Genomic DNA, 18,254 nt, shown 5'->3' on the forward strand with positions numbered 1-18,254 from the left:
ATAGTTAGATACCAAATGATCGATTTATTTGCATTAATCCAGAGAAATGTGTGCAATAACCGCTTGATATATAATTTAAATATATGTTCATTAAAGGTTGTTTGTGGTTTTTTAACATGAAAGAACATATCCACATACACATATGTACATACACCTATACATATATACACATGCAATAACGAAAAGTGCATAGAAGACTTGCAAAGTGCCATAAATAGCACCTAAAAATTATTTCACACCCATTAATTTATGTACATACATATATGTATGTATGTATGTATATGAGAGACTTATTCAAGGGACGTGTTAAAGCGTAGAGAATTCCACAGCATTCAAATGTGCCACTTATAATGCACGCTCCAGTGCTGCTCCGCATGAAGCATCCATCCACCAACCAATATCTAACTGGATATGTCAGAAGTAATTAATAAATATTAATCAATATCATTACAAAAATATAAGCACAGGAATTGTTCCTATATGTACTTGCATCTGTGTAGGCAAATATCTGCAAAAATGCATTTCATAATGTCGAGTCCTTACTACGAGTACTTCGTAGCTCGTACTTGCGTGATGAAACTGCATGTGAGAACTTACGATTACCACATCCCTCATGCACTTGAAGTCGTCTGTATGTTTTGAGGGCAGCACAAAATCGGGTATGTTCACATGTGTATACGCACTTTGGCCCACTTGAGTGCCACTTAACTAAACGACGTCAATTTGCTAACATTTCATCAGCCGTCAGCCGTCATTCGTCCCAGATCCTTTCGTGCCAGGATCTTGAGCGGAAACTGTTGGCAGACTAAAGGGGGGAATTTAAGAATTTAGTGCCGAGGAGCAGTAGGCTAAAGTGTGCTAAATAAGAACAAATGCAAAGCGACCAGCTTTGAATGAACAAACCACAATCGACTTATGGCAAAGTTGTAATCGAAACGAGCCTCTTAAAAAGGCTGCGTTCTTATTTTTTACTCTTTTCATCCTTCTTTTATTCAGAAATCGTAGCGTTCGTTTCGCAAGCTAAAGAAAATGAAGCACTCTTTATTTCCTTTCCTTTATTTTCTCAGAGTACACGAAACAAACCAAGAATTCATCAAAAGAGTTATTATGTCATACCCTGCAATGGAGCGAGCACAGGGTACTGTTTGGATAATGTGGCCAAATAAATAATCTTTACGACACTTGTTATTGAATGAAAATTTTTGTAAGATATTTAATCAAATTGTATGAAAAAACCAAGTCAAATATTTGATGAGAATAATGCCAATAGAATACAGCATTGAAATCGAGAAAAAATCATCGAATTCGTAAGAATTTTGAAGCAAGCAATGAGGATTAGATAGAACTCTTAATTAAGCAGAAAACAGAAAAAAATGGTTCGGATATTGTAAAAAATTTCTATGCGATTCGCTCGTAACTGTAGTTAGCAATAGTTTGTACATACTATATGTGGGCAGCGAAGTACTGTTCTTGAGTTTATATGTCTACTTATGTACATATATCTCCCAATAATGTTTCAATATATACTTATCAGACCGGTAGAAAAGCTTCAACAAAGGTACATATAACAGCTGTTTAAATGTATGTAGTATTTAATTGAAATCGAAGATTAAAAACAAGAAAAACGTTAACTTCGGTTGCACCGAAGCTAAATACCCTGCACAGGTGCATTTCTGTTAGTAACTACATATATGTTCAGTTTGTATGGAAGCCATATTAGTCAACCGATCTGAACAAGTTTCTTAGAGATTACATTGTTGCCTTAAAAAATAATCTATACCAAATTTCGTGAATATATCTTGTCAAATGTGAAAGTTGTCCATACAAGCATTTGTTTCCGATCGTTCAGTTTGTATGGCAGCTATATGTTATAGTGGTCCGATATCGGCCGTTCCGACAAATGAGCAGCTTCTTGAAGAGAAAATGACGTTTGCAAAATTTCAAAACGATATCTTAAAAACTGAGGGACTAGTTCGTATATATACAGACAGATAGACAGACGGATAGACAGACGGACATCGCTAAATCGACTCAGCTCGACATACTGATCATTTATATATATACTTTATAGGGTCTCCGACGATTCCTTCAGGGTGTTACAAACTTCGTGGCAAACTTAATATACCCTGTTTAGGGTATAATTATAATTAATGTAAGAAGCTTTGACAAATATGGATTACAAATATGATTATAAAATTAAGAATACTTTGATACTAAATCATTTCTTTCATTTTTATTGGGTTGAGTAAATTTAGTTATACCATATTTTATAGGTTAGATAAATCGACATATTAATATACAAAGAGGCGTTTGGAAAGATGTACAAATTCTCTCTTTTCTTCTAGCAGAAACACAATTTATTTTTAGGTAGTTTCGAGCTGGGAAAGTTTTTGCAAAATTCTTAGTATTATTCTTGTCGTATAAAAATTAATGTTAAAAGTATTATACATACATATATACTTATAAGGGTTGTTTTGCTTATGCATACACGTTAATTCGGTTCACGTGGCTTTGTGATTTGCTTTTTTATTTTGAAATAAATTTTAGAGCTTTTTCGTGACTTTTTGGACGCTATGATACGAATATTAACCGCAGTAATTTCTTTGCCACACATTATATGAAGTGGCCACTTGTGAGGACTTCAAGTGTTACTTGAGTGTTGGAGTTTTTCGATCGCTAAATGCATTCGCAGAGGTTCATATGTGCATATATCATACTACTAAATGTTTTTGTTCTTGTAGTTGTTAGAATTCGTTCTTCAACGGCGTAGAGTCCCACGGCTTTGTTTATAGCCACAAGCTCAGTGGGATAGGGTTGGTAACTCTGGTATGTAGTCTTGTGGGAAACACTTCGTTTTTTGAAAAATACTTTGTCAAGATAAAAGTAATTGAGCTAAAATTGAAAGATTAACATTAAGGTAAACGAAACTTTTGTTCGTTTTGAAAAATGTCTAGTTCAAGGAGTCTAGTTGTAAATGTCAAATCGATTGTCAAACCTTGGTCATGTAAATGTAGAAATTGTCCGTGGTGAAGAAGGTATTTAAACTTATAAATTGAGGAAAGGATATAATCAGGACCGGGCTAAAACAATTTACTGCCAGAGCAAATACCAAATTCACCGGACTGGAGGTCTTCCTCTTCCTCTGCTTCTCCCAGCGGATATTACGTCAAATACTCTCAGAGTTGGAGCGTTTTCATCCATTCGAACGACATGACCTAGTCAGCGTAGCCGCTGTCTTTTAATTCGCTTAACTATGTCAACATCGTCGTATATCTTGTTCAGCTCAACGTTGCATCGACTGCGGTATGCGGATGCCAATGCACAAAGGACTATAAATCTTCCGCAGAACCTTCCTTTCGAAAACTCGTAACGTAATGGGAGCCAAGTTGCGAATGCGACGACTGTTTTTAGATGACAGGAGATATTTCGTATTGCCCTCGTGCATTACCAGACACATTTGCTTCGCTCCGTTGTCCAACCTGGAGAAGCAGAACTAAAATCGCCTTTGTCCAATGATATCGATATCATCGGTGTAAGCCAGTAGTTATACACGCTTGTAGAGGATTCTCTACTCAGCTTTGCAGCTCGAATTATTTTCTCCAGCAGTAGATTGAAGAAGTCGCACAATAGAGTTGCCTTGTCTGAAACCTTGTTTGATATCGAATGGCTCGGAGAGGTCCTTCCACATTTTAACGGAGCTTTTGGGATACCAAATTCAGTCATAGCGGCATAAAGCAGCTCAAAAGCAGCTTTGAAATTGACAAAGAGGTGATGTGTGATCCTCTTTTCACGGTTTTTCCCAAGATTTGGCGCATCGTGAATATATGCATAGTTGTTGATTTTCCAGGCATAAAGCCACACTGATAAGGTCCAATCAGTTTGTTGACGGTGGTCTTTAATCTTTCACATAATATTCTCGATAGAACCTTATATGCGATGTTGAGGAGGCTTATTCCACGGTAGTTGGCGCAGACTGTAAGCTCTCCCTTTTAGTGGATTGGGCAGAGCACAATTAAAATCTAATCGTCGGACATGCTTTCGTCTGAACATATTCTACAAAGAATCTTGATGCTGGCTCCGTATGTTTTCGTAGAATTTTCGAGCATTACCTCTGACGGCCAACTGGTCAAGCCATTCGTACTTACATATTTCGGTCTCTCTATTTTTTTGTCTGAAAATGCGTCTCGCTTCCCTCTTCAACTCTCGGTATCTATCCGAACATATACCCTATACATATAATGATTCGCGAGTTTCCACCTGAATTTTAAATCATTCATCATTTCAATCATCAAAATGTGTTTTGATGAAATCAAGTGGACACATTTTCTTAAAAGTTATAAAATTATATTAAGAGTTTGGCACTCAATATTAATGGAATTGGTCTTGGTCTAAATCTCATATCCTTGATATGAAGAATTTCGAACCTTTGGTTGACTTTTTCACATGAACTCAATATGTTACATAAATTTAGCCTCTTCGGTTGAGTTAAGTGACTTCGCGATTTTTTTTAATGTTGAACTTAACGAATCGGTCTGGTTTTTTTTATAAATAAATTCGTTCATGACGAATACAAAATGATTTTTTTGTGTGTTTATTTATTGGGTGTATAATAGTTACATAAATTGTTGAAACGTAAAACAAAGGTCCTGTACGATGTCCACGATGGTGGATTGATCTAAAATAAAAGTTTCTAAAGGATTATTAATCTGTAAGAAAGTCACTATCGCGCTATGGAGCGTGTTTTGTTTTTTTGAAATTTTACAAATTGGCGGCGGTTTGAACAAAAAGTATCGAATTTGGCCCTTTTTCGACAGTTTTTCGTAGAAAAAATAGGAAAATTGCAAAAAAAATGGCCACATAGCGCGATAGAGAACGACGTTAAAAATGCTCTCTTTAAATTGGAACTAGATATCTTCAAAACTCTTCCTTTGACAGTGGAAACCGTTTCGAAAAATACCATTCTGAGGAAAATGCGATTAAAGATTGGAGTCGCTCCGTTCGCCACTCTGTTCCTTTTCTACAAGAAACGCTGTAGCGACCGTAATAATTTGAAATCGATTTTTTGAGAGAATGTTTATTACAGTGTATACTATCCGATAATGCAACAAAAAAAAATCGACTTTTCGAAGTTTTCACACTGAGACGATGAGTATGAGTTAGGTATAATTTTTATTGACGGAAAGTAAAATAATTATTACCTTAGTCTTAGTCTTGAGTCTAGGAACTTCAAAATAAGTTAATACGATGATACCAACTTGTTATAATACAAGTACATATATGGTATATTATATATATTATATTTATCTAATGGAGCATTTAATGGGGTAACGTTTTTATAGAGAAAAGAAAACTCTGTTAACATATCTGCAAATGCAATTGGTAGTAATCGATAATAGACACAGCACTTGCCTAATGTGGATATTCAAAGTATGAAAATCTTTGGAGTACGAACGTGACGCTACGTATTTTCTACAGATATAATATTTCTGCAAAACACAGGACGCTCACATACAAATACTGTCAATATTGTTATTGTTGTAGCGGTTATCTAAAACCTGTTTGAAGGCGAATAAGCTAAGTATTGTTAGCAACATCTTGTAATGAGGTGGAAGTGGTTTTATATGTGCAGGTTTTAAAACTTTGCCTAAAGTTGATCCCGCCGACCAATCGATTCAATAATAGTCACAACAGGGTTTAAATAAACCAATACTTGACTATTGACTATGTAGGAACAGATTGTTTTGCATAAATGTGTCTTTCCTCCTCGTATCGTATATACAAAAACAAGAAAAAACGTTAACTTCGGCTGCACCGAAGCTTATATACCCTTCACAGGTGCATTTCTATGTGTTCAGTTTGTATGGAAGCTATATGCTATAGTAATCCGATCTGAACAATTTTTTCGGAGATTACATTGTTGCCTTAGAAAGTAATCTATACCAAATTTGGTGAAGATACATTGTCAAATGTGAAAGTTTTCCATACAAGAACTTGATTTCGATCGTTCAGTTTGTATGGGAGCTATATGCTATAGTTAACCGATCTGAACAATTTCTTTGGAGATTACATTGTTGCCTTAGAAAGTAATCTATACCAAATTTGGTGAAGATACATTGTCAAATGTGAAAGTTGTCCATGCAAGAACTTGATTTCGATCGTTCAGTTTGTATGGGAGCTATATGCTATAGTTAACCGATCTGAACAATTTCTTTGGAGATTACATTGTTGCCTTAGAAAGTAATCTATACCAAATTTGGTGAAGATACATTGTCAAATGTGAAAGTTTTCCATACAAGAACTTGATTCCGATCGTTCAGGTTGTATGGTAGCTATATGCTATAGTTAATCGATCTGAACAATTTCTTCGGAGATTACATTGTTGCCTTAGAAAATAATCTATACCAAATTTCTTGAATATATCTTGTCAAATGTGAAAGTTTTCCATACAAGAACTTGATTCCGATCGTTCAGTTTATATGGCAGCTATAGTATGTTATAGTAGTCCGATATCGGCCGTTCCGGCAAATGAGCAGCTTCTTGAAGAGAAAATGACGTTTGCAAAATTTCAAAAGGATATCTTGAAAACTGAGGGACTATTTCGTATATATACAGACGGACAGACGGACTACGGTTAAATCGACTCAGCTGAACATACTGATCATTTATATATACATATACTTTAAGGTCTCCGACGCTTCTTTCTGGGTGTTACAAACATCGTGACAAACTTAATATACCCTGTTCAGGGTAAAATACACTCTATTTGGTTGTGTACCTGCAAAACGTTCGAACCACAGCACGGACAGACGTGAAAATTTGCACAGTTATTCATTATTCTTGTAACAGGTCCTAACGTCGTCGACTTTGCATTATATCCAATGAATGTTGAACAAAACATTACCATATGATTAGACATAGGGTATGCCATGCCACCCTCTTCTGCTCTCCTCCTGCACCGTCATACACTACAAGTAAGGCAGGTGCTGATTTACATTATGACTCTCATAACACATTACCGTAATCGTATTTTGGTTGTAATCGTTAAAGTTTGGGTTCGTGTACTTGGTTTACGTGCATTTATTCGTTGTGATAATAATACTGCAAGGCGTGAGAGAGGTGTTTTAGTATTTTAGTTAGTTAAGACCAACAAATTAAGAGGAGGAAAGAGATTTTTAATTTGTGTGGCAAAGGATACAACTCTTGGATCATATTTGTTATGGCGAGGTAAACTCCTGATATGTAAGGGTTAAACCTTCAATATCCAAATTGTTATTGCGAAAGGGAATGGTTTCTTAATTCTTGCCTCATTGTGAAAGTGCTGTTCTGTAGACATCAAAAGACATTTTGTTATTATTCAGAGTGCGGCAGTTTGGTAAGCCTGAAGTATGTTTATCGGGACCCTACTCAAGATGATCAAATGTGTTTTGATTGAAAAGTATTGCGGGATTTATCAGTAGAGAAAATTATGAGCATGTTATTTAACAGACCAATACCAGCGGTTGTTATGTGTCGTGCATTGTGGACTTTATATTACACCTGAATACTTTGTTCAGCTGAACATAAAGGGTTTTTCTATCAAAGTAGCAGGATTACATATACATACATACATTTGTAAATAAAACGCAAAATATTTAATTAGTGATCAATATTATTTTGTCGCCTTCAAAGTAATCCCCACAAGATGTAAGACACTTATGCTAAAGATTTTTCCAGTAATCGAAACACTTTTCATAAGCGTTTTTTGGGATGGCCTTCAGCTCCTCCGACTAAAACGGATTCTATGGAGCGGCAAATTCAGTTTGAGTATAAGAAAAAATCACACGGAGCCAAATCTGGTGAATACGGTGATTGATTGATGGTATTCATTGGGTTTTTGGCTTTAAATTCGGTCACAATCGTACTCTCTTCATCAAAATCATTCGAAAGGACTCGCGAGAGATGCCTATCAACAATTGGCTGACAATTTTCAAGCACCATATCCTTAACTTTTTTAATATTTTCATCAGTTGAAGAGGTCGAAGGTCGTTCTGAAAGAGGCTTGTTGGTTTGTCCCACTCGTAGGCTTGTGTTTTTAATAAAACTAAATCAACGTAAGCCTTTTCCAACATTCGCAGCCAGCCCGCGAACGAAATTTGGTTGGAAATACAAAATTTGTAAAAAATTCTCTGTTCGATATTTTTATCCATTGTAAAAATCGCAACGCACTACTGAGGTGTACTTAAGGACAGTTTCAACAACTTAGCAAAATAGATTTTTTTTGAAATTTTATTTACCCGGGGAATGTAGATAATTACACTAAAATAAACATAGATTTTATGTTGTTACCTTATTTTTCATCAAGCTTAATACTGGTATACTATATAAAAGATTCTTAGGCAGATGATAAGGTTAGAAAGATTATTACGGCTAACTTATGTACATAGAAACTTACATTGGTATTACATCTTTGTATCGATCCAATCAATATAGGGGGATGTGTGTCACAATTTTTCACACCTTCAATTGCAATATTAGTCCTCAATTTCAGCAAAACTGTGCGTTCATGTACATATTTATGTATTATATGTATAAGTATGTGTATGACGGTGAACGTATGGTGCTGGTACATCAGAATAACTATCAATGTATATAAATGAATGCAGTGAATGTAGGAAAATGAATGGATGAATGTCTGTGTAACGGCCCAATTTTCACACAAACATAATAGTAGTAGGCAAAAGCAACAATGAGCTTCACACCGTTAGCTCTTTGTGATTGGTTAAAGACTGGCTGCAGTCGATTTATTTTACGCACATTGAAGCGTATACATATTTACACGTGCTCCTGATAGAGAATGAATTCAGTCGCGTGTACAACACCAACAACATCCGCAATAGAATCACATAATTGAGTAGGAGATACGACGCAAAAGCAGCGGTGAGAAGAAGAGAAGATAATGAATAAAGCAACACAACAGTGGTGGCTGTGGTAGTAAGAAACGAAAATAAGGAATTACGAACGCACCCTAAATACTGTCGGGCAGAACAAGCGAACTGAGAGAAAAATTCATTGGCGGCCGATACGAATGAGAGTTGGGGCCGTGTGAATTTATTTCTAAGCGAGCTGATAAAAAATCTGCACATAGAAGTGTTACAAAGTTCCACCACTTTTAAACACTAGACATTAAAATCGCATACTAACAAATACAAGAGGTGATATTGCTTTGAAATTTGCTGGTTTTGCAAAGCATTTATTCATAAATATCTGGAAAAAGAATAAAAAGCAATGAATAATGAATGAGGTATGGAAGAATGAATATACATATATAGAATTAATGATTATAAAGAAACAATAGTGTGAAAAGGAAGACAAATAAAAATGCAAAGAGGAATGGAAAGTGTTAATTTTCCCCCTCTCCAGTACATTAAAATGTGTGACCCCTCTAACCATTTTTGCTCATTGACTTTCGTCTATACTAAAATAAATAATAAGTATCTACATACATACATATACATATTTACATAAGTTATTATTTACATATAAAAATTTGATAGAAATGTATAGAAGACAAGTATGGAAGGGCTAAGTTCGTTATTCAACAATTAATATGCGCTGATACCCTTGAGCTCACATAATTAAGTCACTGCATGACAAAATTACGTTTCAGAATATAAAGTCATCGAAGTAGTTTTTCATTTATGTATATGATGGTATGGAAAAAGGTTCAGTCATCTGTATCGAAATGGTTAAGAACATATTTAGTGAAATAACTAATGTGGTTGGTGAAAATTGTAAATTGTATCTCAGTTGATCTATTGTTTCTTGTATATGCTCACATAATTAAGCCAGTGTAATAAGTTGTTATTGCAACGATCTACGTAAGAAAATATAAATAAAAATATATATATATTAAGAAAGTTAAAAGTGTATTGTTTTTAAATTTAAATACGTTTAAAATCGGGAAATACTATTAATGACGACATCCAAATAGTACGGATGAGCCAGGTGAATTCCAAATTAGATCAAAATGACTGGTAGTATTTACAGAGGCATTTTAACAGAACACTTAAATGGAAAGTACGCTGATGTCTCACCACTATGTTTGATTATTCAGCAGGGTAACGACCCAAGGCACTGCTCATGGGTCGTTAAGGACTGGCTTCCAATGAACCACATCAAGGGCCTAACTGAAGCCCGGACTTAGACCCCATAGAGAATCTATAAAAGATTATTAAGAGGGCAGTTGCGGCGAAAAACCCGTCCAATAAGGCTAGATTTGGCAAATTCTAAACTACGAATCGAGCATTGGTTCGTACAAAGGGCAAACGCAGTTCCCATCAAAATACTATACTAAATAAATATTTTTTTGACATCGAATTCTTTTATCTGACATTTTTTGTTGCAGATGATTTAATTATGTGAGCACGAAAAATACTTACCAATGAAGAAGAAATAGATTTTCGTTTTTACATTAAAATTAAGCTTAAAAAAACTATGAATATAACACATTTACAGTCAATTCATTTAATTTTAACGTAACGAAAATATATGTATATGCATATACATATGTACATACATACATGTATATGCATATACATATGTACATACATATGTTCATATGTATATACTTTTAGTGTTTAAAATGAAAATAAAATTTTTTATTAATTAAGGATCGATTCTTGACGTACGATTTTTGTGTTATTCTACATACATATGTATGTATGTACATATATAATACATATCTATCCGGTAATACTTAACCATAAAAACCAGAGTCCTTGAACTTATCGCGGGAGAGTTCATTGTACCTACATACATCCATACATATGTACATATATAGAATAACAGATATCTAAAATCACATATAAAATATTGTTTTTAGCGCTACATACAGTGCCGGAGAAAACATATTGGACTGATGGCTATGAATGCTAAAAACATGTCGTATACTCCAAATTACAATTTTGGATATAAAAAAGTATTTAAATATTAAGGCATATTGTTTATTTAGTGCAACAATGAAAAACCTTATAATTTTTTTTAATAGTTTACATTTTAAACAAAAGAAATTACTAGTACCCAATATTAACTGCGACAAAACATATTGGACTAGTCGCAGTTTTTCTCAATAAAGGTCGAAAATTCCGTTATTTTCTAACGATTTTGTATGCTCTATGTAATTTCAACAACGACTTAAAGAATCAGTAGCGAGCTTTATTTCAATTAAATTAAGAGACATTAGATCTGTGACCATCTCACCACCGTGGAAAATTACCCAAAGCTACAAACCGACAAGACGGTTCAAAAATACTTACAGAATTAAAAAAGTTTCCAGATAAGTCGGAAGCGAACGTGGTTAAAGCCTTAAATTTGAAAATTGCAGGTGGGTTAACAAGTTATAGGGCAGCTAAAAAGCCTTTTATATCAAGAAAAAGTCAACTTATCCGATTACAATTTGCTCGGGAACACATCAACTGGTCAGTGAAACAATGGAAAACAATAGTAATGATTTTCTCATGAATCAAAATTTAATTTGAAATATTCAGACGGAATGAGAAGAGTTCACTAACCAAAAAATAGGAGGTTAGATGCCCGATATTGCTTATAAGGCACGGTTAAGCATGGTGAAGGTGCCATTATGTATGGGGATGTTATTCTGAGTTTGGTGTTGGACCTCTTCATCTAATCAATGGCATTAAGGATCGATTCTTATACAAAGACATCCTTGAGAACATGATGCTTTCCCATGCCGAGTGCAATATGCCACTTCCATGGTCGTTTCAACACAACAACGACCTAAAGCACTCGTCGAAACTTGTGACAAATTGGGTCGGAGCTCAAAATATTTATGTTAAAAAGATCGGCTCAATCGCCGGATCTCAACCCTATTGAGATCTTTGGGATATAATAAATAGAAGGATTGACAGAGAGGGAGTGAATCGAGTTAAAAAAAAATTGTTCCAAGCTGTAAAACAAGCCTGGTTAAGCATTCCACAAGAAGTTCTTAACAATCTTATAGCTTCTATGCCAAATAGATGCAGTGAAGCAATTAAAAATAATGATTATGCTATAAAATATTATATAGCAATCATTATTCCAATATGTTTTGTCGCACTGAATATTGAATATGTTTAATTTTTTTCGTATAAAATGGCATGGAGTCAAACAATTTCTAAGGTACATATGTATGTTTTCATAAAATAAATAGTCATTTTTCAAATCTGAGTGATTTGTTTATATTTAAAATGATAATTGCGAGAATAGGAGATGATAATGTAATTCATAGGTATGAGTCCAATATGTTTTGCTCAACACTGTATATGATTCTTTCGAAAAGCTCAATTTTCAAAGACTATTCCTCATCTTATTCTTGATCTTGACATTTAGTTGCCGGCATTATTTCTTGTCCCTCTGCTTCGTTATCTACCGGTGGTTCCAAAATCAACTGATGAATAACAATTGAAGAAATTGTTATTCAGAATATGTGTATATAGTGTATGTATGTATGTATATTATTGAATTAGGTACAAAAAGTATAAGTGCCCTTTTATTTTATCTACATTCCAACGTAGGAATATTATTTATATTTGTTGTTGTCAACAGATTAATAGCCGGGAAGTCGAGTGTTGTAATTCAAAACAACCTATGTATGTTAGGATAATGTTCATGTAAACAGACCAATTTATTCAATAATTAGAAATGATAATACACAGGCGTTTCTTTAAAATAGCGAAGTTGAAGTACTTATATTCTAACGATGTATACACATTTACGACGTTATAATTCCCCCATTTTAACAACTTCCTTAAAAAGAGTATTGTGCTTAATATCCTTTTCAGAAAAATTAAAATAATAATAACAATAAAAGCGTGTAAAACGGAGACAAAATATAAATAATTAACATAAAAGCATATAATGGACTTTGATAACGAGAATCAAGTAAGTTATAAAAGGGTTTTCACGTGCACATTATGTACGTAACAACTACCATTCTATAAACGATTCTGTTCTTTACGCCTTTCCCATATTGTACCGTTTGTATTAACAATATATCCTAAAAGCCACTCTCCCGCATTCTCACCAAGGGACGCAAGCAAACAGCTCAGTGACAGGGGAAGGTGAGTGTTTAGCACAATTGGCAGTACAAAGCCAAATGTATTGCAACAAAGACACATTGACATCTATGCATCTCAGTGGACTACCGCCAGGCTCACACATAGCAAAGAATAGAGCGTACAAAATGCAATAAAGCAGTGCTGTGCGTTTTGCTCATTGGCAAATAACAAAGGCAGAGTTGGCGCATGAATACCTACAACCATCCCCAACATCAACACTAGCAAGAACAACAACCATAATATAACTGCCACACTAGCCTCTAGCAATGGGCAATAATAGTTTTATTGCATTGCCCGCAAATATTGTTGTCTTGCTTTGTCTGATGATTAATGTCCGTCAATCTGAAAGCAATTGCCATTGGCTCTCCCCTGCATTGTACGTCAAGCTTTCTTTTCACTCTCTCAAACGAGTATGCGTCAACGCTCTTCTTTGACTGCGGCTAAGTTCGCCTTTGTGCTGTACGTGTACAAGCGAGATAACTAATGTGTTTGCCTCTCTCACCTGTGCGCGTTGAGTAAAATGTGTGTGCTTCACTATGTGCCGGAGAGTGTGTAAGTGCCCTTAGCGGAACACTGGCGAGTGTTAAACGCTGAGCGACAAAAATCAATTTGCCTAACATCGTTTGTATATAGTAGCGGGACAACATTGTCTACACAAGCAAACGTAGCTGAGCACTCGTAGGCACAACATAACAGTCGTGATATAATAGCGCTCTGTAAACGGTCTGAGAACATATAATATATTGAAAACAATTTATTAAAAGGCGAAAGAGCGAGCGAGTGAGAGGTGTACAATTGTTGTGTTCGTACCTTGTTTAAATTGGTATTGTTTCATTCAGGGCGGAATTGTGTTGAATGAAGTGAAAACTGGATATTCATAACTTGTATACTTTGAGTTGTGGATGGTCGGAGATTGTCGTGCAGAGAAATCAGTCTGTACGAAGCTGTTGAAGTGAATAGAACTACAAATAATTGCACTGAAAAATAGTAAAGAACCGCAAAAGGAAGAAAATAAGAAATACTATAAATATTTCACAAAACAAAGAAGCATAATATCAGATGAACAAACGTGAAAAGCGATAAGAAGTAATAGTGTCAAAGTTATTTTGAAGAATATTAAAGAAGAATAGTGAAAAGTAAATATAGAACATAAAGTTACGTGAAAGTGAAAAGTTATATACAAATACAAAATACCAGAATGACGACTTTGTCTTCACATCCAAATTACGGTTTCCATCTAAGCCAGGCTTTAGATGTACCCACTCCAGGCGATTATGCTTCACAAAATAATCTCAGTCCCACCGATATGGATATAAAGCGTGTAATGCATTTTTCGCAAACTGGCAGCTTAGCTGCTATTTCTGCAGCGATGGGCGGCTCTCCAGTAGGCGGTCATGCAGCCAGCAACGGTAACTCCATTATGGGTACAGCCAGTATGGGTCATATGGGTAGTGGAAGTGGCAGTCTTGGTGGCAATATGAACAGTGGCTTACATCACTTAGCTAGTGGCAATCATCATATGCAAACTGCCGTCGGGCATCAGACACTCTCGCCCAACTCCTCAATCGGTTCTGCTGGCAGTATTGGAAGTCAAAGTTCAATTGGTGCTTTAGGTCATGGTCAGGGGCTCAATGGCAGTGGCAATAATGGTGGTGGCAGTATCCACCATCATCCTACATCGCCGGGTCAGGAAGGCCACATTAAACGACCAATGAATGCTTTTATGGTATGGTCTCGTCTACAGCGTCGTCAAATCGCAAAGGACAATCCAAAAATGCATAACTCAGAGATTTCTAAACGTCTTGGTGCTGAATGGAAACTGCTAGCTGAATCTGAGAAACGTCCCTTTATCGACGAAGCCAAGCGTTTACGCGCCCTACACATGAAAGAGCATCCCGATTACAAATATCGCCCACGACGTAAGCCGAAGAATCCCCTAGCTGGTGGACCACAAGGACTACAAATGCAAGCCGCACAAGGTCAGCATAAATTGGGTGGTGGTGCAGGCGGAGCTGGTTCTGGTGCCTACAATCCTTTCCATCAATTACCACCATATTTTGCGCCTTCACATCATCTTGACCAGCCGTACCCAGTACCGTATTTCGGTGGTTTTGATCCCTTGGCGCTTTCCAAATTGCATCAAACACAGGCTGCAGCCGCCGCAGCTGCTACAAATCAAACTCACAACGTACTGGAGGCTCAAAAAGCACCTCAGTTGCCACCAACGACACTGAGCAGTTTTTATTCCGGCATCTATTCAGGCATATCAGCGCCTTCCTTATATGCCGCACACTCGGCAAATGCAGCGGCGGGGCTCTACAATTCATCGTCGACATCATCGCCAGGCTCTTCACCCGGCACAATCACACCCAACGGCATGGAATCATCAGTGTCATCGGCGATGGACAATGCGCTGAGGCGACCGGTGCCGGTGCTGTATTAAACATTAAGCAAAAATATTAGTAATTTTTAATGTAGAAAGTACAATTGGCGTTCAATGCGCTTTGTTAAATTTTTTATTAAGAACCAATACCTCGAGAGGCCCCGGAGTTATTATATGTATCTGTATAGATATTTATTATCTATAGACACACTGGGTAATATACCAAAATGTATTTATTAACAATATAATGTATTGGAAGTAGACACAGATTCCTTTACCAAGTTATCATGTGATTTAAGTTATAGCTAAAATTAAATGTCTTATTATTATTAGATTCTCGTTTTTGAAATATGTATGTAGAAAATATTTGGCTGGTTGGCCGAAGTATTGATTATTTCGCCAATTATTCGTAAACATTCCGAAATGTTAATAATGCAAAAGTGTTTTAGACACAAATCACAATTTAAATTAATTTATTTTAAAGGCTTGAGTGTATGATTTCTGCTGTATTATTGATTTCAGTATCACTTGTATACGATAAATCGTCACATTTGTTATTGTTTTTAGCTCTGTTTCTCTCACTATTTTATAAAAATAAATCATTTTAATTTTGCATCGAAATCTTATACTACATTTTTGTGGTTTTCATACATTGGAGATAGTTTTACGATATAATTAGTCTTATGTATAAAGAAATTGTAAATATTAATTGAAAATAAAATTTTGATTGACTTGACTAAAAAATATGACTTTTTGAAAAGTGGATGTGGCCCCGCAGCCTATTAGTTTCAATGTAAGTATATGTAGATATGTACATATCGTCACCTGAAATGCAAAATAACGTAACATCACTTTTCGTAGGTTTACAGGAGAAGCAAAAAACCGTATAAAAAGAAAACCACTTGAGATATTGAAACAAAATTTTCAAATCTGAATTAACATGAACCTATAAGTATACTTTAAAAATAAATTATGAAAAAATTAAGCAAATTTTATAGTAGGTTTCTTACGTTATTTTGAATTTTCATTTCTGAAACAAAATAACGTATGATCAATCTAAATTTGTATAAAGATTAAAAATTTGAATATTAATACTTTTTTTTAATTTTAAATAAAAACAGTTGCAAGTTTTTAATATTTCACGTTATTTTTATTATTATTATGTACATAAGTACCAGCTAAAAAAAAAATTTAAATATTTCAAGCTAAAAAATGAGGATAATGTTTAATTATTATTTATTTAATAACTAATTATTCAAAAGGTATATTATCATTCATGGATGGGTCAAAGGTGGAGGGGTCTACTGTCAGGAGCTCTCTATCAACTCCAGTTTCTCCAACTTCCTAAGTATTGCAGTGTCTTCCAGGCCGAGATTGGAGCCATTAAGGTAGCAGTACATTTACTACTCCGGAGTGCACCCTCCTTCAGAGGAGTGACCATCGACTCAGATAGCAGAGCGGCGATTCCAGCCTTGAACTCATTAACAATGAGAGATTTCAGAGCTGATCGAAGACCTAACCTCGCTATCAGTAGCATCGAGTGCCTTTGTGATAAGAATGATATGAGTGCCAGACCACAGCGGAATTGCAGGAAACATGAGCTAGCAAGAAGAGTCTTACCAGACGTCATCTGCAGAAGCTGTATGGAAAAAGATTAGGTGGAAACAACTCAACGCTTCCTTCTTGGCTGTCTTGAGTTAGGAAGGTCAGGACTTAATCACTTGGGGGCGCATACCTTCAGACATCCCACCGAACTGGCGGGAAGCGTCTTGTTAATTTATAAGTTCGAACACAGGAGTTATTCTTTTCTATGGCCTCACAAAGGACTACATATGCACATATATGTATATAGTAGTCCACGTTCGATCAACGATGTAGCCTAAACTTACCAAAGCACATTGAACTTAATCACTAAAAATAAACATAAACAATAAATGAAGGCTAACTTTGATATAAAACAAGAAAACACTCTGTTATATTTACATACTTTAGTGATGATACGTTATTTTGTTTAACGAAATCAAGCACTTGATGATACGTTTTTTTTTTATTTTTTAATATAGCTTGGGTATTTTTGATCGCAGAAGCTTAAAATTTGCGACACATATGTAATATGATGTGGTGAATCGTAATCAGTAAAAAACTCAATTTTGAATTTTTTGATGATACGTTATTTTGCATTTCAGGTGGCGATATATACTAGGGGACCCGACCACGCGTTGCTGTGGTATACATTTTATACTATTCAATACAGTGAAAATTTTATTTACGAATAAAGGGGAAATGTTTTTATCGGTATAAGAATCCAAGGGATTGTACAATTGTACTCTAATTTTGAATGTGTTTATACAAATAAATTTTATTGGAAATAATAACGAATTTAAGGCTGTTTTCTCAGTGTCCGGTTACCAGACCAGTTAATAGATTTGTCCGCTCAATAGATTGTACTTAATACACATCAACAATGCCCATCGTTAATGGAGATGTCCGCTTAATAGCGCGTCCATTTAAGAGCGCTTTTACTGTATTCTTTATTTATGAATTGTTTTAACTATCCTATCTTTTAAGTTGGTTCAAACTGGACACAGTGTGCTAAATTTTACTAAAATCGATTCAGTAGTTTAGTAGTCCATCGCGGACAAACAACGTGACACGTACTTTTTATATATAAAGATATAAAACCACTAAAGCTATATTACCCAAACTTTGCACATCTTAACGTCAAGAATGATAGAGATCTCTGTGATTTGTGTCCCAACGTAGTGTGAAAATCTCTC

General features: G+C 35.3%; 1 protein-coding gene across 1 annotated transcript; it reads left to right on the forward strand.

Moving 5' to 3' along the window:
* The first annotated feature begins 13,748 nt into the window (after positions 1-13,748).
* On the forward strand, positions 13,749-16,202 carry LOC126762334 (SOX domain-containing protein dichaete). Its single transcript, XM_050479037.1, has one exon. It carries the CDS (start codon positions 14,293-14,295, stop codon positions 15,535-15,537), a length of 1,245 nt encoding a protein of 414 aa, XP_050334994.1. The 5' UTR covers positions 13,749-14,292; the 3' UTR covers positions 15,538-16,202.
* Positions 16,203-18,254: the final 2,052 nt, after the last annotated feature.

This window comes from Bactrocera neohumeralis, chromosome 6, assembly GCF_024586455.1.
Source record: "Bactrocera neohumeralis isolate Rockhampton chromosome 6, APGP_CSIRO_Bneo_wtdbg2-racon-allhic-juicebox.fasta_v2, whole genome shotgun sequence".
NCBI classification, from domain to species: domain Eukaryota; kingdom Metazoa; phylum Arthropoda; class Insecta; order Diptera; family Tephritidae; genus Bactrocera; species Bactrocera neohumeralis.

Bases quoted from the DNA above. Each gene is read 5' to 3' on its own strand.
- LOC126762334 (XM_050479037.1), top strand. From the start codon at position 14,293: ATGACGACTTTGTCTTCACATCCAAATTACGGTTTCCATCTAAGCCAG.